The sequence below is a fragment of the Panicum virgatum genome, chromosome 9N, assembly GCF_016808335.1.
Source record: "Panicum virgatum strain AP13 chromosome 9N, P.virgatum_v5, whole genome shotgun sequence".
Classification (NCBI taxonomy): Eukaryota; Viridiplantae; Streptophyta; class Magnoliopsida; order Poales; family Poaceae; genus Panicum; species Panicum virgatum.
In genome coordinates, this window is record NC_053153.1 from 52,030,794 (window position 1) to 52,058,460 (window position 27,667).

Consider the following 27,667-nt stretch of genomic DNA (forward strand, 5'->3'; position numbering starts at 1 on the left):
TACTGCGAGAGTACGAGAGGGTGTATCGGGAGGCGCGTGCGGAATACGAACCAGCAGTAGAGAGGGGTCGCACACCAACATAAATACCACCCGATCCTAAGGGCTCGTTCTACGGGGTGCAGCTAGCTGCAGCAAAGGAAGTCTGATATACCCGCCGGCGAGATGGATGGCCCTCTGGAGCGAGCTACCGCGGCGAACGTCGCCGTCATCGCTTTGCTGCTCCTCCTAGCTTGCCACGGTCTGTGCGCGGTTGCTCGATCGATCGTGTCATTTCCATCCATGCTAATAATCCCTCTATGTATCTTCCATAACGCTGCCTAACTTCCTACTTGCATTGCTGATCACCACCGCACCACGGGTCACCAGCTGGAGTCACTGCCGGCCTCGAGCCTCCGCACTCCACGGCAGGGGTGAAGAAGCACGCCCGCAAGATGCTCATCAACGCGACAAGTAAGATCTCCGCTATGCCAATCGATCTACTCGTGCCTACCTTCCAACGAACAAACAGGTGTTTAACTCGTCACTGTCGCGTCGATGTGGATGATCGACCAGCCGGAGGCCACCCGCACGGCGTTGCTGCTGCCGCCAGCACGGAGTACGCGAAGGCGGCGGCGGCGGACGACGACGACGACTGCTCGGAGGGGGTCGTGCAGGTGTCCCAGGTCAACGCCGGCCCGCTGCCGAGCGGCATCCCCTCCTACAGCGTGACCATCACCAACACGTGCCTGGACTGCACGGTGCGCGACGTCCACGTCTCCTGCGGCGAGTTCGCCTCCACGGTGCTCGTCGACCCCAGCAGCTTCCGGCGCCTAGCGTACGGCGACTGCCTCGTCGGGGACGGCGGGCCCATAGGCCCCGGGGAGACCGTCTGCTTCGAGTACTCCAACTCCTTCATCTACAGCATGGACGTAGCGTCAGTCTCATGCGGTGATATTTAGGCGTTCAAGTGTGGGGGTTTATCTCTTGTTGCCAACATAATCTGTCCTATCTTAGTGACGGCAAATAAAAAGACCGGTGTAGTCTATTAGCTCAACTCTTTCAGTAATGCTTGGGGAAGGATCTCGGTGTATTCTATTAGCTCAACTCTTTCAGTAATGCTTTGGGTTTGTTTGTTTTTTTAGAAGGAAAATATATTGATCTTAGCACATTACACCGGCACTTTCACAAACAGAACCCCAAAGAAAAGAAAAATTACAAAGAAGTCCAACGCTCCTGTTCATCTTCCTCGAAGCCTTCAGAGATCCGTTCGTCACTGCCGCCGAAGCCGCTTCCTTTGGGTTTGTTGGAAAGTTTGGAAAATGAACTGTGTCCGCGATTGGTTTTATCACTAGTAACAAAATTACTAAACTCGTCAAGTTTCCTTGCAACTGTTTCTCTAAGTGACTTGGTTATTTGTAAAGTTTGATGTCAAAGCTATGTGTGATTTCTTTTAGTTTACATTATTATCATATAAATAAAGTATTGGACGGTTCAATCTAAGGAAACCAAGGAAAAATTACAATGACACTAGGTGACCCATGCATGCGTATGAGCATATCCAGCTATTGTTACAAATGTATTTGACGAATAGTATTGGTGTTGAAATTTGCTTAGCCTCAAGTTTGGTCATTAGCATTGATGTCAATTGTTGCCACTTCAATGAAATGGCAATGGCTTTGCGGTGCATATATTGCCCAAGTTACAAGGAGAGATTGAGCTCCACAAGCGGCCTTGATATGCGCGAAGTGAAAAATCATCTAACATACTTTAAAACATTGTGAAAAATTCAGCATTATTCTCTACAAATTAGTATGCCATTGCAAATGACATAAGACAAGCATTGGAAATAAAAAAACCAGGATACATACGTATATATATTCAGGGGCCGTGTCGCCTTTGTAGGGTTCTTTATATTGGCTGGGCTTTGCTTAGGCCCTGTTTGGACCTCCTAAAGCAAACTGACTAAAAACGTTCGTTTTAGTCCCATTAGCGCTCCCCCCCCCTAAGGTAAAAGGAGTGGTTGAGTGGGCATGCCCCTCATTTTAGTCACTATTATTTTGAACTTTAGTCCCTTTTGGTCATTTGATCCAAACAGGGATGACTAAAATTTAGTTACTGCTTAGTCACAAGTATCTTCTACTGTTATCACCTTATCCCGCAATTCTTGTGGAGCCTGTTTCAAACAACCACTAGATATCCAGGTGTCTTCTTTATATGTACCCCCTCCGTTTTTATTTACATATCATATTAGAATTGTCCTAAGTCAAAGTTAGCCAACTTTGACCAAATGTATAGAAAAATATAGCAAAAACTATATTACCCAACATATGTACTATCAACATATATTTTGTAGTAGATTTAATAAATAAATTGGTATTTTAAATGATACTATTTTTCTCTATAATTTGGTCAAGTTTGACTTAGGACAAATCTAATATGATATGCAAGTAAAAACAGAGTGAGTATGAGTTTGAGTCCTTTAAACCAGGGATACTCAAAACTACGTACTTCTCAGTAGCACTCGAGTTCCTTGGAAACGCCATAATTATCCATGCATGCACTAGTTGACTTCTTTTCAATTTTGTGAGTACCACCTGTGTACTCATCTTGTCATTGCCAATAACATTGAGGTTCGAGTGAGCCGAAGTTCTATGTTTCTGTGCTCACTTATCAAATATCAGAACGGAGTATTTTTTTTAATGAAGTTTAGCAATGGAATTTTCCATTTGTGACGCCTACATTTATGTAGGCGTCGTCTGTAATAACACTTTAAAAAGGATTAAGGAGCCTTAAGAAGGGATTAAGACATAAAAAGGTAATTATAAGGGTCAAAATGAGAATTGGATGTGTGGAACAACATATGATGTTAATGGTCGAATTGAGTTGAAATTCAAAATTGAAATTTGAAATGGAGAAAATTTTGGCCAAATATGAAAGTTGAAGATTTTGTTATTTGGCCATGTTTAGAGGCTTGGATTTTTTAACTTTTGTATTAACATTGTGCCATGGGCCAAAACAAAATTTTTAGTATATACGTACTTTACCATGGAGGAAGAATTAGACAAATATTTGGAGTAGTTAGTGATTAAACATAATAGTAAAGTTTACTAGTTATGCTATTTCAGCCTTTCAAAGTTCTAAAGAAAGTGATAAAGGGGATTTTTAGCTGAATTTTTTAATAATTTTTTGAATTAAATTTGGGCAACTTCATCCTAGGATTGAAGTAGAATCTCTCATGAATCTTTGGAGCTAGCTCTGGATCACAACAAAATTGATTTGAGAGTTTTGCACTAAATATAACTGAAAATTCAAACTTTGAATCAGCAGTGAACTTTGTGTTCGTACACACGATCTTAAGAGCTTAGATGACATGACACTCTATGAAATCGTAGAAATTTTGCATTGGGAATAGCCTTATGTTAAAACAATGTTTTTTGATGAGTCTTTACATGGTGAGATGCTTTAGGCTTAGCATAGAAGCCTAAAACCCTAATCCTTGTAACTTTTTACCCCAAGTCTATAAGAATCATATTATTTGTTGGGAATTACTGAGTACCTACTTAGGCTTGCTTCTTTGTTTGTTGAATCACTTTAATAGTTAGGGATGCTTATATGGCAGCTTTTTTATCATCAATTTGCGTGGAGTATGCAAAGTATGTTGCAATCTTCTGCGGAACGTGAGATACACCTTATTTTGCATTATTTACAAACCTTGTTTAGCTTTTTAATGCTATTTATTATATAGGTGTACTTGTATCAGCTCTGATCCATGGACTAATCACGAGGGTTCTCGGGAGGGGTCCTACACTAGTCAACTAGGTTGCATTTCTAATCCTAGCCTATTTTTTCATGCTCTCTCACTACTACAAAAAATAATTTTATTGCAACTTTTTCTTAACACCTCAGAGGCGGGCAGGAATTTCAACCGCCTCAGTTAATACCAAATATTAACTGAGGTGGTTATTTTCTATTAACCGAGGTGGTTAAGAAAACCACTTCGCAAAATAGATTATCGGAGGCTGTTGTTCTATTTACCAAGACGGTTAAAAATACACGTCTCGGTTAATCATTTACGGAGGCGGACAAGTATAAGTTGTCCGCCTCAAAAACTCAGACCCAACTCACAGCCCACTACCGCATACGACTATATAACAAAACCCTAACCCTAACCCACTCGCTCCACTCTCGGTTAATGCTATTTCACAATTCTATTAGGGTAACTTAGCTTTTATGCATACTAATTAGTTTTGGTCTAATTTTTTCCCTGTAAAGTGCCCGGTTTAGTTCTATAGGATTAGATTAATCGGTATGCGTACTAGTACATATGTCAACATTGTGTATGAATGTGAATGGTTTGTGCTTTTAGCAAATGAGCTCATCCTAGATTCAAGGTCTGCCTCATTATTTCAGAAATTTTATCCTACATATTCTATGTATTACATTCTAGTACTAATGTTGAAATCCATTTTGTTATAGGGTATTGTGCAGCAGGCAGTAAGTGCTCGATTATATATGTCCTGAAGAAGGTAGGAGAATCAGCAAAAGGTGCAAGTAGTTGGCAAGATCGAAAGTTTGACCAAGGCAGTAGCCATTGAATGAGTAGGCAATTTCTTCATCTCATGCTACTTTCTAGATTCATGATGAATGGTCCATTGTTTAATGATTTGGACATGTGACTTGGCTATCTTGTGTGGTACTGTATTTTCCTTAAGACTGTATTGCCTAGTATGATTTTGCTACTGTATTTGTTCCACTAGGATTAATAAATAATAAATGTGGCTACATTTATGTTGATCTTGTGTGAATCTATCTTCTATTGATTGGGCTTCAGGCTGCAATGTTTGTAATGGGTTGACCGAGGAATGGCCTGTAATATGTGCAAATGGGCTGGACTGATATAAAATGATCGATATGTGTAAAACGTAATGGGCCTGCAATTTAGCTCAAAATATAGAGCTCTCCAAATGGGCTTTGTTGGGCCATTCATTGTTTTGTGATGAATCAAATCGTCAAAAAGGGTTTGCCACGTCATATCCTAGTCATCGCCACGTCAACAGAAGATAATTTTTGCGACGTTTTTCTGTCCTACGTGGCACTCGCATATCAGCCATGGCATAGATTTCGTGACATTTTTCGGACTTGGTAGTGACGAAAAGTGAGCGTCACAATTTAGTGACACTGTAAGGATCGTCACAAAATTGTGACAAAAAACACGTTTTCGTCATAGAATACATTTTATGACCCACATTAGGTGATGATCGCATTTTCGTCACCCGAACGTCACAAAATGCAAAATATAACGAAAACAACCATTTCTGTGACATAAATAGAACGTCACCTAATGTCAAATCTCTTGTAGTGATGCGGTCATTTTCTATTAACCAATGTGGTTAAGAAAACCGCCTCGCAATATAGATTATCCGAGGCGGTTGTTCTATTTAACGAGACGGTTAAAAATACCGCTCTCGGTTAAGCATTTATGGAGGCGAACAAGTATAAGGCGTATGCCTTAAAAAATCAGGCCCAACCCAGAGCCCACTACCGCACACAACTATACAACAAAATCCTAACCCTAACCCACTTGCTCCACTCTCTTCCTTGTAGGATCAAGAACACCGACTAGAGGGGGGTGAATAGGCGATTTAAAATCTTAAAACCAACAACACTAGAGAAATTTAATTAGTAGCAAAGGAAAATCCTATGTCATGCTACTACTATCTCTAGATGGGTTTGCAACCTATGGTGACAAAATACAAATCAAGCTCTAGTCAAGTAAATTGCTCAAAGTAAAAACAAGAATTAAAGTGAGCAAGAGAAGTAACCAAGCTTGACACAAGAATTTATCACGTGGTGTCGATGACTTGCCGGTCACCCCTAATCCATGTTGAGGTGGATTCCAAGAATCAACCGCTCCTCTATCAAGAACCTCTTGATCTTGAGCCGGCATGAATCAAAGAACCGCTCCACACCTCGATTCCACTAGAGTTGCTCTTCACCACTCCGGTGAGGTGAGCACAAGACCTCTCACAACCGAAATCGGGGCTCCTTAACAATCTCCATGGAGTAGCTCCACGAAATCCTCTTCTCCAAGCCATCTAGGGAGCGGCAACTCCCAAGAGTAACAAGTCGATGACGCTTGCTTGAAGTTTCCCTAGTGCCACAAATCTCAAACTATTGATGCAATGCACTAGAAAGCCCTCACACTCTCAAGAATGCAATCTCTAAACAAGTATGTGTGAGAGAGGGATGCCTTAGCTCTATAGTATCAAGTATGCAGTCCAAATGGCCAAGAGAGACACCCAATGGCCGGGCATTGGGTATATATAGACATCCCTTCAAAAACTAGCCGTTACACTCTTTTCTGCGAAGTCGCGGACCGTCCGCGGTTCAAAAATCGGACCGTCCGCCGTTGTAAACCAGTGAGTCAGAGTGCATTTAATGCGTGTCAGAACTAGCCGTTATAGCTTTGGCGGACCGTCCGCTCCCCAGGGGCGGACCGTCCGCAGTTATGTGTTCCACACCACCAGAGACGAACATCGTCTCTGGAACAATTTGAAAAAGCCCGGCGGACCGTCCGCGCCCTAGGGACGGACCATCCGCCGTTCATCCTTGAAATCCACCAGAGACAACAATGTCTCTGGTACAAACTGTCAAATAGCCGGCGGACCGTCCGCGCCCCAGGGGCGGACCGTCCGCAGCACAGATCATAAGCCCAACCAGAGACGAACATCCTCTCTTGTACAATTTGAGTTAGAGTTGCGGACCGTCCGCCCACCTGGGCCGGACTGTCCGCCAGTCACACTTAATTTCCACCAGAGCCAAACATGCTCTCTGGTACGTGTGCGGACCGTCCGCGCTCCATGGAGCGGACTGTCCGCGCTTGTGCAGTCAGCTTTCAAACTTGATCTTTTTCAAATCTTTTCAAAACGACGTTAGCCCTTATGCATGCACCTAGACATTTTGAGCAAAATGGCACTAAAGACCCGTCAAGCACGAGTACACAACCCCTCTTGATAGTACGGCTATCTATCCAACAAATCCGGTCACTTTTCATCCACTAAACACCTTGTGACCGGTAAAATACAAAACCCATATTTTATACCTTTGCTTTGAGCCCGAGCTTTGCATATCATCTCCAAACTTCACACGTTCACAACCAAATCCCTTTCTTTCGTGAATCAATCTATTCTCATTATCTCGAATGAAGTCGTTAATCCACAAACCGTTGTCATTAATTACCAAAACTCGAATTAGGGGCCTAGATGCTTTCATTCCTCCCTCACTCCCCATCCCGCGCCCCCTCTCTCTACCTCTCTACCTGCGGCGCGCCTCTCCCTCCTCCCTCTCCCCTGCAACCGCGCCCCTCTTCCTCCTCTCTCTCTCTCTCCCCTGCAACCTCCAGCGCGGGCGGCCGGTTGGGTGGCGCAGACGCGGACGGCTGAATGGGTGGCGCGGATCCGACCGGCCAGGGCGGTGCGGCGGGCGGCGGCCGGCTGGCAAGACTGAGGCAGAGGCCCACGGCGAACCACTCCGGGCGAGGCAATTCGCCCAAGCCCCAACCCCGCGATGCCCAGTTGCTCTTCCTCTAGGATGTGGCAGAGCGGTGATGGCACGGGGGCTGCACGGAGCGGCGACACGTGCAACGGATCTAGCGGCGGCGTAGCGGACCCAGTGATAGCGTCCTCCACCGTACCACCTCCAATCCAGCACCACAGAGCAGCGGATCCAACGAGCGGCGGCACGAAGCGGCGGATCCAGCGGCGGCGGCAGCCCGTTGATGGGCTTGGCGGGCCCTTGGATGGGCTCGCTGGGCTTGTCCATGGGTTCTAATTTTTTTTATTTTTTTACTCGATTAATCGAGGCGGGCATACAACCGCCACGAAATAGACTTATTTTCTGTGACCTTTAGTTTGAGGTGTTTGCTTTGACCGTTTCGGAAAATAAAAAATGCCCGCCTCGCAGAAGATTTATGTAGTAGTATCTCTTACTCGAACTAATCTTTCACAAGAATTCATTCCATCTTACTCGCGTTCACGCTTCCAGTTATATATGATTCCCATGGTAGCTATATTGTTTTGTTAGCATGCCATGGAGTAGCCACTTCCAATATAATGAAGCATTTTTAAATATTTTAATAAATAAATCAATCTAATGTTACAAAATTATAATTCCTCCCTTCTCATCCTCTCGAAAAGATTCTTACCTACTAGTGTAGAGTATACCAGCACTTCCCACTTGAGTACACCTCTGCGCACGTCCTTGCTGCTAGGAGCGTGGAGCCTAAGCCCTAAGCCCTAAGCCCTCCACAATGTGGAGTGAAGCCGGGAAACATACTGGAGCTGCAGTGTGAGCAAAATTTAGCAGTGATGCTATCCACATGCTCGGACCCACGGGTAGTGGTGTGGCCAGGATTTTTGCATGGGGTTTTGCCGAACCAAAATTTTCATATACGAACCCGTAAAATCCATTTAGCGATTCGATAAAAGTTCTATAAAACATATCCAGCTATACGATACACAACTACAAAATAGTATAATAAATCTTAAATTACAAAACAACATACTAAAAGATTGGACTATAAGCAACACAAACTTAAATAACAAATAGCTATATCAATTGAACTAAATATGAGTAATCAACCAATGCAATACATCCCTAATTCCTACGGGATACATCTACAAGGTACATCAATTGAACTACATCATGGTAAAATTTAACAACAACTAGCTAATAAATTATATTCAATTAAAGAAAAGTTAAGGTTAGAGATTCAAGGAATCATACACGAACAAACAGATAGTAGATCTTCTCACAACTTTACTAGCAGGCAGCAGGGTTGAAGCAGCTCACCGGCCAGGACGCCATGGACGGGGCACCGGGCAGCCGGGCTAGGAGTGGGCCTAGGTTTTGCTGTCCGCAGGTCCGGTCGTTTGCCCATCTGGGTCGGGACGCGCCAGGGTAAGGCTTTAATGGCACCACCGCCTAGCCGTCAAAGAGCGCCTAGGGGCAGGGGAGTGGATGAGCTGTGGAGCGGGTGTGTCGTGTGGGACTCTAACTTTCAGGATGGATGGACTAGGGGTACATGCCCAGCCAGAGGAGGCGACAGCCTCTCCTCCGTTTCAAAATAAGTGCGCACTTCTAAAGTTTTAGGGAAGAGATCAATGTTAGTGTAAAATTATGTATACACATACATTGCTATAAAGATGTAATCTTTGTATTTCGAGTGAAGAGAAGAAGATAAATTTTAAGCTCTAGAAGTGCATTTATTATAGGATGATGAGTATATGTTTGCACCAGCCTAGGGTATGCCACACGATACAGGTGCCAACCGCTGGTCACGCCTGTGCCCACGAGAAATGCAATATAGAGGAGTTGGCGGACTGCATGACCACAGTTCCAATCAACCTCTTATTGCTACAGTAGCTTTATATTTGCATGTTGTTTGGGCATCGGTGAATGTAGATGTACCGCTTTCTATTTTTCTAGCACCACTAGCCACAGTATGTCAAGTGATGTCTAAATCTTCTCTTCTCTTTGGACATCACTCTAATCACATACCGCAATGTATCGCTTGACTGGTGCTTTAATTGGAAAACTAGAAAAACTGAGAGCAGTGAACCTACAAGAGCCGATTCCATCAAATAAACAAAAAAAACAAAGTTCTACCTGGCTAGCTCTTGCTAATGTTTCATTGTTTATTTATTCTACTGTAGCATGGTATCCACTCCACAAGCAATGTCTGCCACTGCAGTCCAACAAGAGCTGTGCCTGCTTCTTTGAGGTGGCTTGTACGAACAGTTTGAAGCTTCACATACATGATACATTTTCAAAAAGAAAGAAAGCATCACGCAAGCCACGATCCACGGAATATTTTGGTAGTAGGATCGGCCGAACATTTGGGACGAACCGCACCAGCAGGTCCACGGTCCCTCCGGTGGGTTCGGCGACGGGACATCCCAAACGCAAAGAGCCCAGAGATCAGGCAGTAGGCCCAAAACCCAGCGAAACAGGCCTCATTCGGCTGCGTAGATAAGCGCTGGCTAGTCTGCTCTGGCTGGCCCAACGGTTCGCGGTTTTTTCTTTTTTATATTTTTTAAAAATTAAAATTTCAAAAATATATGTTCGTTTTGAAATATTTCAAAAATATACCCCGGTCGCCCTCCCATAGGGCGACAGGCCCAAAGTGTAATTTTTTTTCTTCAAATTCGCAACGAAGTCTCTGGAGAAAAAAAAGGGGGGGCCTGTCGCCCGTTGGGGGGGCGACAGGGGCCTGTCGCCCAGCCCACGGGCGACCGCCGCTGGGCCCAGCCCACAGGCGCGGCAGGGGGCTTGTCGCCCCCCCTCCCCCCCCCCCCGCGGGCGACCGGGGTACCCACCCCTATAAAAGGGCTGACCCTCCCCTGTCATCCCCCACCCCTATAATCCCCCTCGACGGACACGGCTGTGGGTACCCACCCCTATAAATGAGGAGGGAAGGGGAGGGTCAGCCCTTTTATAGGGGTGGGTACCCCGGTCGCCCGCGGGGGGGGGGGGGGGGGCGACAGGCCCCCTGCCGCGCCTGTGGGCCGGGCCCAGCGGCGGTCGCCCGTGGGCTGGGCGACAGGCCCCTGTCGCCCCCCCAACGGGCGACAGGCCCCCTTTTTTTTCTCCAGGGACTTCGTTGCGAATTTGAAGAAAAAAATTACATTTTGGGCCTGTCGCCCTATGGGAGGGCGACCGGGGTATATTTTTGAAATATTTCAAAACAGACATATATTTTTGAAATTTTAATTTTTAAAAAATATAAAAAAGAAAAAACCGCCAACGGTTCGGTGGTCAGGTCCAGCCGAACGGCTGGGGGACAAGCCGCTCCGTCGGCCTTCGTTCCGACGGCAGATATGAGTACAAAAATTCCAACCGGTACAGTAGCTCCCAGTAGGAACAGTGCATCCAGCCAGCACTCCAGCCCAGCCAACGCTTTAAGTTCAACGGAACGGGCTGACAGACGCGAACCGAGTGGAAAGGTCACGGTTTCCGCCAACACACGCTGAGTGGACGGGGCCCTTTATTCGCAGACGCCCGTCTCCCTCCTGCAGCACCACCAAGGGCACCAGCAGACCGTGCGACCCGTTAAAAAAAAGTATTTTTAGATCCATGCCATTACAATTTTCCAACTTCTGAGATATGCCATTACAATTCACTTATTTTGAAACCTGCCATTACAATTTTTCGTTTCTTTGAATCGTGCTATTTTATACGTCTTTGATGCCCATGAACCCACTTGCAGACCCTCGTATTTTCGTATGGCCCAAAATACCCCTGCTGCTTCTCTCTCTACACTCACTGACGTGTGAGGCCCACATGTCAGCTTCTCCTTCAATCTCCTTCCTCCTTCAACCTTCTCCTCTCCATGGGCTGCTCACCTCTGCACCCCCCACGCCACGAGCGCCGCCGGCATGCTCCCCCGCCGGGAGAGCCCCCTCCCCCCCGGCCGAGCCCTCCCCCGCCTGGCCTTGCGCGGGCATGCTGTCGCCGGTGCCCCTCGCTCGGGCACACAGCCGCCGTGCCCCCAGGTGAGCCGGCGCCGCGCCTCGCCTAGCCTTGCGCGAGGCCTCGCCGACACCGCGCCTCGCCTGGCCTCGCGCGGGCACACCGCTGCCGCGCCCCCGGCCGAGCTCCCTCCGCCGCCCGAGCTCCACCCCACCGGCGCTGCCTCGAGCTCACGGCGCCGCCCGAGCTCACCGCTCACCGCGCCGACGCCGGCATGGGCACCTCACCTAGTGCCGCCCCGAGCTCCGCCAGATCTGCGATGTTGAGGTAGAAGGAAGAAGAAGCACCGAAGGTTGAAGAAGAAGCTGACGTGTAGGCCCCACACGTCAGTGAGTGTTGGGAGAGAAGCAACATGGGTATTTTGGGCCATACAAAAATACGGGGGTCTGCAAGTGGGTCCAAGGGCATCAAAGACGTATAAAATGACACGATTCAAAGAAACGAAAAATTGTAATGGCAGGTTTCAAAATAAGTGAATTGTAGTGACATATCTCAGAAGTTAGCAAATTGTAATGGCATGGATAAAAAAACCCAAAAAAAACGCGTCCTTGACCCAACGACCCGAGCCTTGCGTTGCGTGCGTCTAAAACTAGCGCCCGTAGCGTACGCCGGATCGCGGCGGGCGGCGGGCGGCAGGCGGCAGGCGCGCATCGAGTAATTTATCAGGGCGGGCGCGCGGCCGCGGAGCAGATCTCGCCGGGGCCAGCCATGTGTGCTGCCGGCGCGATCCGGCGGGCGGCGGCGTCGGCGGCCGACCGCGCGTGCGCTGGGGCGCGGGGCTTCCGCCGCGCGCTGGCCCGGTTCGCGCCGCGGCCCTCGGCGTTCGCGCCCGCCGCCGACGCGGAGGCCGCCGCGGTGCGCGCCGTGCGCAACCTCCGCACCTTCCGCTTCCACTACGCTGTCCTGCAGTGGGCGCTCCTGCTCGCCTCCCTCGCGCCGCGGCACCGCGCGTCCGTGGTCTTCCTCATGGCGGCGTCCAAGGGCCTCCTCGTCTACGGGGGCCTCCTCAAGGCGTTCCCCAACTCGGCGCTGCTCCGGAGGCTCCTCGACCGCCGCCTCGTCGCCGCGGTGTTCCTCGCGCTCGTGCTCGCCGACATCGTCGCCGCGGGCGCCGTCCCCAACCTCCTTGCCGCGCTCGCCGCGGGCGTCCCGATCGTCGTCCTCCACGCGTCCTTCCGCGTCCGCGACGACCTCGAGGGGCCCCCGCCCGAGGCCGCGGGGGAGAACGGCAAAGACGACGAGACGGCGGCGGTCGTCGAGAAGAAGGAGGACGGCGACGTCGAGGCGGGGCCCACGCGACGGTCCATGGCGACGGCACCAAGATCACCCAAATGAGGATTTGCTAGCAACTAGTAAAAACCATACATTTCATAGATTAATTACAGGGTCTCGTTGTCTTGGAATATAGGAACAATTCGTGGTCAAAACCTGTCTTCCTGCCTGCTTCTTGATTCAATCCACACTGTGAGGAGGAGCCTAGTAATTTTTGGGGGAAATTCAATTATTAGAATGTAGTGGTAACTGTGACAGTGAATGTTGAGTTTAAGATGACTCATTGTGATCAAACAGTGTGGCTTGCAAGTCTTTGATCTTGCAAGAAATGGCTTACACTTGATCTTCCACTGATCCATTCCGTTACTACCACTTGTTTTTGGCGCTCCATTTGATCAAACAGTGTATCATCTTGGCGAGAAATGGGCACCACAACATGGTGCAGTGCGCTGAGAGACAAAGCTCAAGGGCTGCAGCCATGGCTATAAATTGTTGATTCACGGCCGGTGTTGACTTATTCCCCAGATCTTGGAGAGCCAGGGAGACGAGAGGAAGCGACGGAGAAGTGCAGCTCCCTCCAACCCACCAAACAAGCCAACCGACCTGCTGCTGGAAGTGCTCTTTTCACCGACAGCTGCCCACCAGGCCATGGCCAGCACAAAAGACAGGTGAAGCCTCGAAAGAGCAAGCAACTACTCCTACTCGCCTTCCCCAGTTGTTGACACTTCGGCGATGTTGATGTGTTGCCGCCTGTCTCTCTGACTGGGTAGCCTTGCAGGTGAAGTTGCAGTTCTCAAAGGACAATATCAGTTGAAATCCTCTTCATTTACGCCAAAGATATTGAGCGATCACAGCCCCTTGTTCGGTGAGGAAGAATTTTCAGAATTCGTATTCACAACTCTAGAAAAAGTGCACATTCTGTAGCTTGTACTCAACAATCTTAAATTTCTTGTTCGGAGAGGAAGAATTTTCAGAATTCAGATAGGCAGAGACGACGAATGTTCTTTTGTAAGGAAACAGCAGCTTCCATTAGACATTGGATGCAGATAAAGCGCTGCATACCAGTTCAGATACAGAAGTCTGGGCTTGTCTCATCATTTCATCAACAGTTCCACACATGTGTACCCAGAGGCCAGCACATACGGCCATTGACAGCAAGACAATGTCCTCGAACAAACCAAGACAACACATGAACAAAGTTCAGAAAACGTGTCGAGCTTATTAACAAGACATTCCAATTGGGCTTCCATGGATGTCCTATGAACAGATGCCATTTGCAAGAACTAGAGCGCCAGTTTGTAGAATAATCCGTGTCATCCCCGGTTGGTGTACCTGACTGAAAGAAGACTTGGTAAGACCTGAGTCCCGTTTGGTTTGTAGCATGCAAGTGAATAATGACACTTTGATCGCTAATTACGGTGTCAAACAAAGCCAGTTTACAAAACCAACTTCAGAACTCTCGCGCTAGTAACCCTGAAGAATCTAATGAGACCTCTGACCGCGCTATTAGAGGATGGTTACTGTAGCATCACTGTAGCAAATTATCGATTAATTACCGTCATTAGATTCGTCGCGAAAATTTACACTCATCCCTGAAAAGGTTTTGCAAATTGACTTCATTTACTACATGCATAGAAGATTCTCTTGTAGAATGGAATAGCGCAGCGTGAACCAAACGAGGCCCTGGTCTGTACTGTTTCTTGCAACAAACCCTCATCCTCTCATCCTAGGCCTTTTTAGATGCATTCAAAATTTCAAAATTTTATAAGATTCTCCATCACATCGAATTTTTAAACGCATGTATGAAGTATTAAATGTAGCTAAATAAAATAACTAATTGTACAATTTGATTATAATTTGCGAGACGAATCTTTTGAACCTAGTTAATCCATGGTAGGATAATAATTACCAAATACAAATGAATATGCTACAGTACTTTACACTCGAAACTTTTCGCATCTAAACAAGGCTCTAGTAGCAGGGAGTCAGGATAGAACGAAGCACCAAAATTGACCTTATGGGTCCGTTTGGTTCATGTGCTAACACTAGCCTGGCTAGGATCCATAGCCAGGCCAACCAAAGCCTGTCTCTACTAGTACATTGGTCTATGTTTGGTTGCATGTCTTAGTATAGTCTGGTTTCATTTTGCTGTGTTTGGTTTTGCTTGCACATGTGGATGGCATTACCTCCTCTTCCTAAGCGGTGAGCCGTCGGCCTATCACCTCCTCTCTTCTGTCTTCTCCGATTCTTGGTCCGCCGCTTGCGAGCGGGAGCCACAGGTGAGCCACGCCTCCGACGCACGAGCTCCGCCCCTAATCCCGACCACCGCGCTGTCGCGGGCGTGCCGGAGGCCGGAGCACGCCTCCCCCGCACGAGGCAACCTCGAGCCTCGACCCCTACTCCACGACGGGTTAGCCGGAGGTTAGAGCCTCGATGCCTCCACCACGCGAGGTCAATCCTAGGCCTCAAGCCTCGCACCACCGTGGGTGAGCCGGAGCCGCGCAGGAGAGGGATGCCCCCGCCGTGCGAGGTCCGCCGCCGGTGAGTCGGAACCACGCGGGGGAGGGACGCCTCCGTCGCGCGACATCCGTACCGAGCCTCGACCCGGTGTCGCCGCGAGCGACCTCCGCCCCATGCCCCAACCAACGTGCCGCCGCAAGCAAACTCCGCCCCTGACTCCGACCCCCCGCACCGACTGGGCCGGGCGGAGGCGGTCAAAGATGGTGGGGATGGCGGCGTGGATCCAACGGAAGACGGCGGCGAGGAGCAGTGGCGAGGGCGAGGGCGTGCAGAGGAGCGAGGCGAGAGCGAGCCCGTGGCGGAGCAGTGGTGAGGGGAAGAACGGTGAGCTCACTCCGGAGGGGTCTCCATGGAGCCTGGCCCCGACCCTTGGTTGCATTACCTTAGCCTGGCTAAAGACCCTGTGCGCCCAACAAATATGACGAACCTGTATTATCGAAGCCTGGCCAGCCTTTAGCCAGGCAACCAAACGGTCTGCGCAGCCTGGTTGCATTATCGAAGCTTGTTTGCTTGGTGCCCTGGTAAAGCTGCCTGGCCCAGGCAGCGAGCTCAGGCGTGTGATTTTGGTGGCCTGGGGTCACGATCGCTGCCTGGGCGGCGTGCTGCCTGGCAGAGCTGCATCCAAACAAGCCCTGCGCAGCCTGCAGGTGGCGGCTGGCAGAGCCAGGATTTTAGGCGATCCCATTTTCAAATCAAAACAAAATGGTCGATCTATCATTGTGGAGCCTACCCATGTTTTGGGCTCGTAAAGTTCATCAATTGATTTCTTCTTATAGAGCTTATTACAATATACAACAACAATGCAAATACTAACTAAATAAATTAAGCTAGACAATGAGAAAATAAAATTTTGCTCAGTTGATACTCCATCTTTTAATGTCAGACTGCTGCTGGGTGCTGTCTTGGCGCCCTGGTGCCCTCTGTCGACGTTGTTGCGCTGCGCAGCAGCTCTCAAGAGGCTCAACTCTAAGCTCTTGGCAGCCGGCCCCTCTATTGGCCTTTTGGCTGCCGTGTCACGACCAGCTGCCTCTTGCCAATTCCAACGTTCCACATTTCAGGCTTCGAGCGTAGGTAGCCATGTCCAGCTGCTCTCGCTCTGGCCCTTGTCGCCACGCTCCACCGATGTCGCTCATGCCATCATTGATAGGTCTAGCTCAAATCTATTTTGGGGAAAGGTTACGTGAAACTTGGAAGTTGAGAGAGACACGCTGCGCCTTTTGAATGTGGTTAGGAGTGGTATTGGGCTATCTTGAAAAGACTGGGAGACTGGGATTACTCTTTCGATTGAATTCTAACTCAAGAAATGGAGTATTTGACCCAGCATAATTTATACTCAAGCAGAACCTTGAGATACATTAAATTTTGGCTGGGAAAATTAGGTATTTCTGAAAATACCCAGCTAGAAGGATGAACCTGAAACTGAACTGAAAGTGTGCGACCACCCACCAGGCCACCACCGTGAAGCAGCAACAGCAGTGCATGAAGGCCCATTAGTGCGTCTCGTTTAACCCTCGTTTTGTAGCCCACGACGGCCCATCAGCTCAATGGCGGCGACCTTCCCTCACTATCATCATCATCCCCGCGGCGAGAGAGAGCCGGCAGCGGGACCGGCGGCCTGCGAATTCTTCGGTGGGTCGGGTTCTGCTGCCGAGAAGCCTGCTCCGGTTGAGCCCACCAAGTTTCGCGAGCCCTAGGGTTAGCACGACCGACGGCGGCGGCTCACGCGTCGGTGTTGGGCCCTATAAATCAGGAGAGTGCCGTCGCCTAGGGTTTCCTCTACGGCGCCGACCAAACCAGACCGAACCCCCAATCCGAGGAAGAGAGCACCACCTTTCGTTGCAGCAATGGAGCACACCTTCATCATGATCAAGCCCGACGGCGTCCAGAGGGGTCTCGTAAGCGCCGCTTTTCCTTGCTCTCCCCGTTGATTCTATTCGATTTGGTGTTCTGCGCGCGCTCGGTGCTTCGATTTGGTACTCGCTAGGGTCATGCTAATCTGTTTTTCTTCCCTTTTCTGCTCAGGTTGGTGAGATCATCAGCCGCTTCGAGAAGAAGGGCTTCTACCTTAAGGGTAATCTAGCACTCATCTTTTGATTTAAGCTCATGTTAGGTTTTGGAAATGCTAACGAGCAAAGCCTATAGCTGAAACATGTTGCTCTTGAGGGAAATTTAACTGTTTGTGCACAAATCAGTTGTCACTTTACCTAAATCGGTGCTATCATTTGGATTTTGGTGCACGGCAATCAAGTTTTCTTTAGTCTGATGACGGCTTGTAAGTAATGTTTGCTTGCTGATCTGCGATCTGAAATGCAGCCTTGAAGCTTGTGAACGTGGAGAGGTCGTTCGCCGAGAAGCACTATGCTGATCTGTCCGCCAAGCCCTTTTTCCAGGGCCTCGTGGACTACATCATCTCGGGCCCTGTGGTCGCCATGGTCTGGGAGGGCAAGAGCGTTGTCACAACTGGCCGCAAGATCATTGGCGCCACCAACCCCCTGGCTTCTGAGCCTGGCACCATCCGTGGTGACTTTGCTGTCGACATTGGCAGGTCAGTCTTTGTTTCTGGCGACTGTTATTCATCTCGGTGATACGATTGCTACGATTGGTTGTTTATATTGTTGCTAATTGCTAATTGTTACAAATAGCTGCGAAATCCAATAGGAGCTGCCATTATCAAAAAAAAAATGCTCACTTTCCGAGATCAATCATTGTAATATCCTAAAGTTGTTCTACTTCACGTATGCTAATGTTTTACACTTTTACTAGATTGAAGCTATTGAATTTGTCAAGAGGAACAGCTATTTGCTGTGTAATCAAATTAGATGTTAGGGAATCTATATACAAGTACTTAGCATGTACTGAGCATGGTGGGCTCCCAGTTCATTATTTCATTTCTAGCTTGGGGCAATGAAATCACCTGACACTATGTCTCATGATTGCAGCTAGCACTTCAACTGTCTTATTGTTTGCATTATGACATGTTGCATCCTACCCATTGGTCCATCTGGTACATGACATGGGGAAGGTGTTCACCAAATGTCTGGTTTATATTTGTTCTGAATCTGATGTGGAGCCCGCATAAACCTTTACACATCAGTAGGTTCATGCAATGTACTTTCTCAATCAAATGTGGGTGCTAGTCTAATTGCTAATTGATTCGGTTGTCCATTTAACCTGTCTTAGTCAAATAGTTGTGGGTACTTTATTCAGGTTGGTTGTCCATGAGGGTGTGAAACGAAGGTAACATTTTAAGAATGGTAGAATTGCGGATTGTATAGTTCTGTGAACTTCTGTAGACAGATTACATGTATTGGTCCTTGTTTTGTTTTATTGACCGGTTACTTTTAGCTAATGTATGGTTTAGTTAGTCCTCAAGACCCAATTTGCAATGTAGTAGTAAGCCTGTCGGATTCTATTTGTGGTCTGTAATTCATTATGGTGCTGAGTTCTCATAAGACAATTTGTGCTATCCAGGAATGTCATTCATGGAAGCGACAGCATTGAGAGCGCTACCAAGGAGATTGCCCTGTGGTTCCCTGAGGGCCTCGCCAACTGGCAGAGCAGCCAGCACCCCTGGATCTATGAGAAGTAAACTAGGATAGCTTCACTTCGAGCCTTGAGAGCCTGAGAAAGCATTGCGCCAGCCTACTTTAATATTTATAGTTGGAGGAAATTATTCTCTGTATCTCAGAACCTTACTTTCGTGAACCGGATTTCCTTGTCCTTCGTGCTATGCATGCTTGACGTTTTGCTTATGATATTTGATGCCGTGTTGCTTTTTATATGAGCTGCTGGCAAGTTATACTTGACTGGATGTTCTTTAGATTCGGAAAATTGTATACTGCAGCAGTCGTATGTTGCGCCTACATAAAAATCTACAGGGAGGTTCGGCAAGGGGATGTGGAAAACCCCATGCAGGGTTGGGGAATGTGGAATGGTTGTGGTTCTCTCTCTTTTTCCTTTTTTTCTTCTTTTTTTTAACGCGGGAATGGTTCTCTTACAGATCGGGAGAGGAATTTCGGGGTTAGTATTAAAATTTCGATAGATGGGGAGGAAAGGGGGGCGTTTATTTGTCGTCTTATGCGACTTCAGATCGCATCACAGAAGGGGGTCCAGGCGGGTGTGCGTGCGCTCAGGGGAAGCGGACGCGGAAAATTGGGCGCTCAGGGGAAGCGGACGCGGAAAATTGGGCCCGGCCCATTAGCTGGACGCACAATGTTGGGCTTGCGATTGGTTTATTTTTTTTTCAAATATTAAATACTTTACAAATTTCTGAATGTTGGAAAGAAAAATTCAAATTGGTCCGAAGAAACTGGTAAAAAATTTCAGATTCGATTGAATACAATAAATTTCAAATTATTGGGAACATTTCGGAGTGTTTTGGAAAAAAAATGTTTACAAGAAAAAGTTTTGAATAAATGTTGTTAAAAATTTTGGAATAGTTTGAAAACATTTCAAAATTGTTTCAAAACAATTTCACATTTGTTTTTGAAACATTTTAGAGTGTTATAAAAAATATTTGTAAAAAAGTTCTCAACAAATGTTGTTAAACACTTCGGAATGTTTACACAAGTAAAGTTCTGAATAAATATTGTTAAACACTTCGAATAAATAATTGCCAAAAATGTTTAGAAAAAAGTTTTGAACTTTTAAAAATGTTCCTTAGAACTTTTCGAAATGTTCCTAAACATTCGAAAAGTTCCCGAACAAGTTTGTAAACATTTCAAAGTGTCGAGTGAAAAAACATATTTGAGAACAATTCACAATGTTCTGAATAATTGCTAGAAATGTTCAGAAAAAAGTTTTGAACTTTTAAAAATATTCATGAGGAATTTGTTTTGGAACATTTTAGAATGTTCCATTAGAACTTTTCAAAATGTTTCTGAACAAAATAAAATGTTCCAATAATAAAATACTTGTTCTGGAATAAATAAAAATATTTTAGAAAAATATCATCAAAGTATTGTTAAGTATACTTTTATTTTGAAGATCTCATTATAAGAAATATAATGTTGCGATAGAAATTTGATTTGGATAATTATATTTTATAAACTACGTTGTTTAGTTGAATCCTGTTTGTACGAGAATCACTGAATCAACGCTTCCTCGCGGGACAACACTGACTGCTAGCCTCTGCCTTCCAGCGATGCCAGCGAATGAAATGAAAGAAGAAACAAAAAGCAACCGGCCAATGACGTGCGCATGCAAAATTAGGCCTGCACGGCTCCCTCCACGGTCTTCTGCGACAGCTTTTATCCTAGCAGCACGCGTGATGAATAGAATCCGCCGAGGAAAGCGGCATCGCTGTTGACGGCATAAGTACTGTTGTCCTTTGTTGTGTTGTCAGACAAATTTTGCTGCGATATATCATCACAATCTCTGGTACCGTCGTTTCTGCGTTTACACAATTTGTAGAAATTTTACAAGGATTGGTTTAAGCTTCAATTGCACTAACATAGAATTTATACAAATTTGACAAGGGTGGGTTTCAGCTTAAATTGCACTCGGATGGACTATTATGTTCCCAAACATGCTAAGGTTGGTGCAGCTAATTCTTACAGCCGTTCGATGGTGGCAAAACAAAGATAGGAAAGTAGTAGAAAATCGGCTCTGATGCATCTTTATTCAGCCGCGAGATAGGAGGTGGACCATTTTGCTCTCATCCGTAGCAACGGATGGGGTCGTGGCACCCCTTAGCTGCAGACTGCCTGAACCCGAAGCGGCCTCCCTTCTCGAGGTATTGCTGGTGATACTCTTCTGCCCTGTAGAACCTCTTGGCCGGAAGGATCTCTGTCACTATCTTCCGTTTCAGAAGCTTCTGCTGCTTCTCCAGGGATTCTCTCGCTGCCTTTTCCTGCTCCGGGGTGTAGTAGTAGATCCCTGACCTATACTGGGTTCCAACGTCATTGCCCTGCATGCAAGTATGCCGTAAGAAACTTATTCTTGTCAGACATGCTCGAAAAAAAGAACACTTGACTTAAGCTTATCCAATTGTCCAGAGACAAGTTTAAATGCTATATTCAAACAATGTGTGGGTGACTGGTTGTTCAGATTTTCAAGTATCTAGTGCAGAAATTGGTTGAGTGAAGTGTTAGCACAGGAACTATCAACCTATATACTGAATCGTGTTTCCATGTCACTACTGACAAAAACATTTTGGCAAGACAAATCAGAAGTAGATACTGCAGCTCAGTCACGAGGTCAGTCAAGCCATCACACTGCTTGAGTAGATTAACACGAGAACTATTATAAGCCATCACACTACATCATTTCTTCAAATTCTACAAGGGCTGCTACGACTTTGTAATAAACTAAGTATAGCAGACCTGGACTTAAGAGAGCTAGAGATGGCTGACCAATGGCAATTGCACCTACCTCAAGCAGTGCAAACGGCATGAATACAGAATATTATTACCCATCCACTGCAATCAACCATGGCAATCTTACTTCTAGAATTCTAGTGCTACACCAGCCATTCTTGGCCGATCAGGATTAGAATTGCAGCTGGTATTCTGCACAAAGACCCGGCAGTAAATTAATAACCTGCAGCAATGAGCTTATGCAGTAGACCGTGTCCTTGTTCTTCCTAAGCTGAGACAACTCCACGGCGATCAGAGCTCGCAGAAGCGTCGCTTTGGCCGAGTGGTTAAGGCGTGTGCCTGCTAAGTACATGGGGTTTCCCCGCGAGAGTTCGAATTCTCAGGCGACGAATCCATTTTTCTTTTTTATTTTTTCTAATCCAATTTGCAGCATGATCCATCTGTTCTAGACTTCTAGCGCGTTTCTCCCGAACCAAATTACTCAAATTCTGCGAGCAAAGGGCAGCCTAATTCAGCCGTTCCCCCTAAAATTTCGCAAGTTCGCATCAAAATCCCCTAAATTCGTACTGCAATCCAGCACCAGAAATAGCTGACCTGGCGATTGGGCGTCGTGGGGTCGTGGCGCGCCAAGAAGACGTCGAGGAGGTCGTCGAACTTGCAGGCGGCGGGGTCGTACTGCACGCGGACGACCTCGTTGTGGTTGGTGGCGCCGGTGCAGACGTCCTCGTAGGTGGGCTCGTGGAGGTTCCCCTGGCTGTAGCCCACCTCCGTGCGCGTGACCCCCGGGACGCGCTGGAACGCGAGCTCCACGCCCCAGAAGCATCCGGCGCCGAACTGTGCGAACTCGTTCCCGGGGGCGGGCTGGTCCTCGTCGGGCCCCTGCGCCAGCGCCGCCGACGCCTCCGACGCGCGCGGGCTGCCGCCCAGCCCGCTCAGGCCCAGCTTCCCCAGCCAGCTCATCGCGGGGGCCGGGCGGGTCTTCCTGCGCGGCGCGAGGAAGTGGACCGAGGCTGCGGCGGCGCGGTGGGGGAGGGGCCCGGGGCCGTGGAGGGCGCCGAGGCGAGAGGCGAGGCGGAGAGGGGAGGAGGCGGGTGAGGTGAGGAGCGGAGGCATCGGAGGCGAGGGCTTTGTCTTCCTTCCCCTTTTGTGGCGGCGTGGCCCAGAAGCTTCGACGGCTCGGCGCCCTGCTGGTTGGTTGGTGGTTTGGTTTTTCCACGTCCCTGCTGCTTCCGATTCCTTGCTCGGCGGCCTCGCCTCGAATTGCTTGCCCTGCCTTCGCCTTTGCTCGGCGATAGCCGATAGGCCATTAGGCCTCGGTGTACTCTGAATGTGATGATTTCAGAGAAATTTTGCACCGACAGCACGCCATTTAGTTCAGTACTTCAGTTTTCATCGGAATGACGAATTCCTAGTGTTTCAAACAGTATGCAAACCAGCGTGCTGGTTTTGTCAAACTATGATATGCTTTCGTCATGCTTGCCTGTTTCGAACCGAGATTTAAAAAAAAATTGTATATTCCTAAGAATTGCAGCCAAAATCTTGCCCAAATATAGAAGGCTTGTGTTTGGAAACATGGAACTCGCTGAATTCTTCCGGCCCGCACCGGCGAAGGGTTTGATTTGAATATAGATAGGTGTTTGGTGGCATTTGCTCGTTCCGCACTGGGGGAGTGGACATGTGGTTTTGTTTGCGCCTAGCATCTCTCGGATAGGGATGAGAGGATTATGTGACGCGGATTGCGAAGGCGTTGCAGCCTTCCGGGACACGTAAGGACGAAAGCGGCAATGCAATTGCTGCGAGATGGTGTCGTGGAAATTGCACGAGCATGAGATTGACAGATGAAGGCGGAATGTTATTAACATATAAGAGCTGAATCATAGCTTTTGTGTGATCAGACAACGCAAAACGTAGAGGCCGTGATGCATATAAATATAGGCGAACATATAGAACGCTTCATGAAGCAAAGCTACGGATTCCAGAGGCGAGTGCACGAACAATTTTTCTTTCAGTTAAAAACACACACATCACATACTCGCTGTACACGATTCCAACTCAAATACTGCAGTGCAGCTAGCACGAGAGAGGTTAGTACATCTTTAGTACAAGTGTTTACTTACATCAGGGAACATTTCCGCTATTTTCTTGTCTGTAATTAGCTACCACAATCAGCTTACAGGTGTGTTAGTACAGGTCTGTACGGTGGAACGAGCGCTAAGATTGTTTTGCTGTGAGTGTGGTGTTCTGGTGTGACGATGAAGATGCAGCATCAGAACCAGCCGACCTCCTAGGTATCTTGAGCTTTCTGAAGCTCGCGGCATGGAGCAAAGAACTCATGCATGAGCGCATCCTTTGAACTGAGCCTGCACCTGGGGTTGACAGCCAGGCACGTATCCACCAGGTCAAAAAACGATTCAGGTATCGACTTGAGGAACTCTGGCCTGCGTGTGTTGGCTGCACACCACTCCCTTAGATCCACCGAGTGCAACGATTTGACATCAAAGAGATCCTGACCGAAGAGGAGTGTGGTTAGGAATCACATTCAGCAAGCTATTCGAAGAATGTAAACTTGAGGCGAGAGAGTTAACATACCGATGGATACGAAGATTCGCAGTTGTGCAATTTCGCTACTTCCCATAGCTCTTCACTACCTTTTAGCTTCGCTATTTCCTTGATGTTTCTTTTTTAACAAACAAAAGCAACACTTAGCAGCATTCTTCAGTGACGAACTGAGGATATACAACGCTGTAACATGTAAGTTAACTCACTGTTCAGGATCTCCACCAAAAGGTGTTCTGCCAATTATGAAGTACAGGAGCGTCACCCCAGCTGACCAGACATCAACTTTACAACCCTGGTGGAAAGACCTAAAGAGAACCTATAGGAAAAACATTACTTCAGTATATGAAACTTCAAGGATGAAATGCTCTGCTCTCACAGCAGGAAACATAATCGAACCTCTGGAGCCCGGAATCCTTTAGTTCCAACACACGGACCTTCTCTTCGATGTTTTCCATGTCCTACAACTACCAATTCGTTAGATCATTCTAATACTAAGGATGTTCAGTTGAGTAGAAATATTTATGGTACGATACACAATTACTGGGAAAACCCACCTTTGTTGTTTAACATGCCAGAACCAGCAACAGCACTACCACGACGCAGAGGCATTGGAGTCAGCACAAAGAGCTTTCGGTCCACACTACCCAAAGGAGCAGCGACCCTCTTCCTTTGGGAAACAGGAGGAGGCACAGTATTTTTGTTGGGACTTTGCATTGCCTCGTGCAAGAAGTTCATTAATTCCTTTCGCCCTTTGTAAGGCATTGGCTGCTTTAACCTATCTAGTGATGCTTTTGTGCTTGTAGGATCCTTCGTAGAGGTTACACCAGATACATCAGCCGGTTGGCTACCATGCTTACTTTTTTTGTCGATCTTAGGCACACTATCCCCTGGGCTTCTACTGGATATTTTCCTCTTCAAAGGAAGAGGTTGCTTTGAATCAACAGCTGCTTCTTTGGCATGAACTACTGGTGTGAATTTTGATACAGTTTGAGATGTGGTATCCTTCCCACATGAAATTGTCTCAGATTTACCTAAACAATGAAACCAAAATTTCACTTCCATCAGTCAGCCACAGGACAATAGAATAGTGAACAGATATGCAGTAATTTGAAAGTTCAAGTTCAAAATTAAGCACTTTCTAGTGTACCATTAAGCAATATAATTTCCAGTGAAATCAGATAGTGACCATTAATGACTGCACATATACATTGCTGAAACATTTCAGTAGCTCTTGTTCACAATCAACATGAAAGGAACACAAAAGGTAGCATGCAGCAAAACTTTGCAGATATCCTGTGTGTATAATGCAGGTCAAGCTAATGAAATTCATCACCTTATCAGGATGACAAGGATAGTGCTTTTTCAACAAAAATCAGATTTCATCTAGTGGATTCAACTCTTGAACTGAACTATTGGATATATTTCAATTATATTCAACTCTCTCATGCCAACACAATAATGTTCCAAATTTATTCGTTTTTCTAAGATCGCATAACAGCATGAAAAATACTAAGAACTGTATTCATTACATGGAATCCAAAAACTGGGGCAATCAATTTATTCTGACTGAAAAACAGTGAGCAGAATTTCACTATCAAACACCATGTAATGAACCGTAGTTCATTAAGGGTAAACATCAGCAGGAAGATAGCCAGGCCGAATCAGCTTGGTGGGGAAATTTGGAATTAATTCTTCATTGCTTACCTCCCTTGATACACCACCTCCTAAGGAAGTGCCAGTTAAATCCTAACAAATCATATCGAATCGTAGCCCTAATTGATCATATCTAACTAATCAGGAAGACCACCTCCTAAGGAAGTGCCAATTAAATCCTAAAAAATCATATCGAGTCATATCCCAAATTGATCATATCTCCCTAATTAATCAGGAAGGGGTGGTTGGCTGCCAATTTGGCTGCCGCCGCATAACAAACAAGTATAACAATTCAAATTTAGGAAGTGACTTACAATTTTTCAAGAACTTGTGGTGGAGATCCTGCATGCAAAGTCAAGAAAACAGAATGACAGAATTTCAGATTCAATTAGCATCAAGTAGTGGACACAACAATAAAATGTACAGTAAGCATCAAGTAGAAAGAAGAGGTCACTAACATTTGCCAGGTTGAAGTCAATAAGATACCCCTTCATCACTTTGCGACAGAAGAGGAAGTTTCCAGGCCCTCCCAGCAGGCCCGACACCCACCGACCCACGCCCCCATGCCCCCTCTCCGCGGCCTCCAGTCGCAACGATTTTCCTGCCCGGCCTCCGCAGATGGAACCCACCCAATCAATCCCCCGAAAGCTCGGCCCCCGGATCAAGCTTCCTCCGCGAGCTCCAGACTCCACGCCTCGCAGGCCACCAATCCCCCAATCGCAGCCTCCGCCGATGGACTCCACGGGAATGCGAATCGCCCGGGAAATCGCTTGACGCGTGTGTGCGGGCGGTCGGCCGTCGGCGAGATGAAAAAAACGCTAGCTTCCGGGCCGGAGGAGCGGGGGGCAATTTAAAGAGGGAGGCGAGACGCCAAAATAGAACGAGGGGTAGTTAAAGGGCAATGGATATTGCATTTCCCTGTCAGAAACACCATTGTAAACTCTCGATAATCGCGAAAGGACCTTCTTCAGGGACCGTTTTGCAACTTTTTATATTAGCGAAAACAAATGCGGAGGATTAATTTGTAAATACTAGCGCGTCTTAGCCTTAGCCATGCAGGATTTTCCGTCGTTCATGTTAACAGATTGGATTAGTGGGCCGCCGTAGATGGATCGAACCGGTGGACAAGGTCCATGCACCGGGCGGGTGTCTGGCGCCGGCGTGGCCACGCGTCGGTGATCGGGTCCATGCGCATCGACTCGTAGGGTAGGTGCAGGAGGGGCGCGGTAGGACGCATGAGCCACATGGCCGCACGACGTAACAGTGCATGACAGACTGGAAGCCCGCGGCAATACCTGCCCTTACCCAAAAGGTAGTTACTGCACCCAAATTGGGATTAAAAGGGGTTCGGATCATGATAATGTGGATAGTATTGACACGTGGCATGCGTAGGTCCTCGCTTGATGTACGTACAAAACCAAAAGATTGAGAGGGTTTATGGGAACACATACGTGGCTAGGCTAACCCACCGATTTTGCTTTCGCCGTTTCTTAATGACACCTACCAAATTCGTTTTTCCCTTGTTCTCAATTTTAATGGATTTTCTCATATTGTATGCTTCCTTAGAAAATGTGACGATCCAATCAAGCAAGAGCTTTCCCTAGAAAAGTTAAGATTTGAGGTTTGGGGTTAATAAGCTTTTAGATGTGAGGGTTATAAATTTGTGAGATGGACGCGAAGCTCACAGCAAGCGTCACTCATGTGATGAAGGTTGGTGGACGGGGCGAGACACGGCTAGCACGATGTTGTTGACATTAATGATGGATACTAGGCAGATAATCAATTTGGTGTAGATAAAAGTATTATTTTTTCAATCAATGAATAAGAATGTTGGTGTG

At 47.2% G+C, this 27,667-nt stretch overlaps 5 protein-coding genes and 1 non-coding gene across 7 annotated transcripts; 4 read left to right on the plus strand and 2 right to left on the minus strand.

Moving 5' to 3' along the window:
* Window positions 1-464: 464 nt before the first annotated feature.
* Window positions 465-1,219, plus strand: LOC120689103 (TPD1 protein homolog 1B-like). Its single transcript, XM_039971437.1, has one exon. The coding sequence runs from the start codon at window positions 465-467 to the stop codon at window positions 936-938; it is 474 nt and encodes a 157-aa protein (XP_039827371.1). The 3' UTR covers window positions 939-1,219.
* A 10,901-nt stretch (window positions 1,220-12,120) lies between these two features.
* Window positions 12,121-13,130, plus strand: LOC120688154. The gene has a single exon (XM_039970328.1). It carries the CDS (start codon window positions 12,217-12,219, stop codon window positions 12,841-12,843), a length of 627 nt encoding a protein of 208 aa, XP_039826262.1. The 5' UTR covers window positions 12,121-12,216; the 3' UTR covers window positions 12,844-13,130.
* A 3,763-nt stretch (window positions 13,131-16,893) lies between these two features.
* LOC120688155 (nucleoside diphosphate kinase 1) lies at window positions 16,894-19,103 on the plus strand. Its single transcript, XM_039970329.1, has 4 exons — window positions 16,894-17,195; window positions 17,323-17,371; window positions 17,614-17,845; window positions 18,772-19,103. The coding sequence occupies exons 1-4, from the start codon at window positions 17,145-17,147 to the stop codon at window positions 18,887-18,889; spliced, it is 450 nt and encodes a 149-aa protein (XP_039826263.1). The 5' UTR covers window positions 16,894-17,144; the 3' UTR covers window positions 18,890-19,103.
* A 1,546-nt stretch (window positions 19,104-20,649) lies between these two features.
* LOC120688157 (peptide methionine sulfoxide reductase A4, chloroplastic-like) lies at window positions 20,650-22,928 on the minus strand. The gene is made up of 2 exons (XM_039970332.1): window positions 22,212-22,928; window positions 20,650-21,208 (listed from the first exon to the last, which is right to left on the minus strand). The coding sequence occupies exons 1-2, from the start codon at window positions 22,728-22,730 to the stop codon at window positions 20,957-20,959; spliced, it is 771 nt and encodes a 256-aa protein (XP_039826266.1). The 5' UTR covers window positions 22,731-22,928; the 3' UTR covers window positions 20,650-20,956.
* On the plus strand, window positions 21,926-22,006 carry TRNAS-GCU. Its single transcript has one exon. It is a non-coding gene; the product is annotated as a tRNA-Ser (tRNA).
* A 673-nt stretch (window positions 22,929-23,601) lies between the features above and the next one.
* On the minus strand, window positions 23,602-26,708 carry LOC120688156. 2 transcript variants are annotated; one of them, XM_039970330.1, is made up of 7 exons: window positions 26,288-26,708; window positions 26,144-26,171; window positions 24,731-25,207; window positions 24,573-24,640; window positions 24,383-24,492; window positions 24,207-24,294; window positions 23,602-24,123 (listed from the first exon to the last, which is right to left on the minus strand). In XM_039970330.1, exons 1-7 carry the CDS (start codon window positions 26,321-26,323, stop codon window positions 23,902-23,904), a joined length of 1,029 nt encoding a protein of 342 aa, XP_039826264.1. In that variant the 5' UTR covers window positions 26,324-26,708; the 3' UTR covers window positions 23,602-23,901. The 2 variants fall into 2 exon arrangements, with proteins under 2 accessions (XP_039826264.1, XP_039826265.1); XM_039970331.1 differs by having other exon boundaries at window positions 23,647-24,123; window positions 24,573-24,634; window positions 26,288-26,693.
* Window positions 26,709-27,667: the final 959 nt, after the last annotated feature.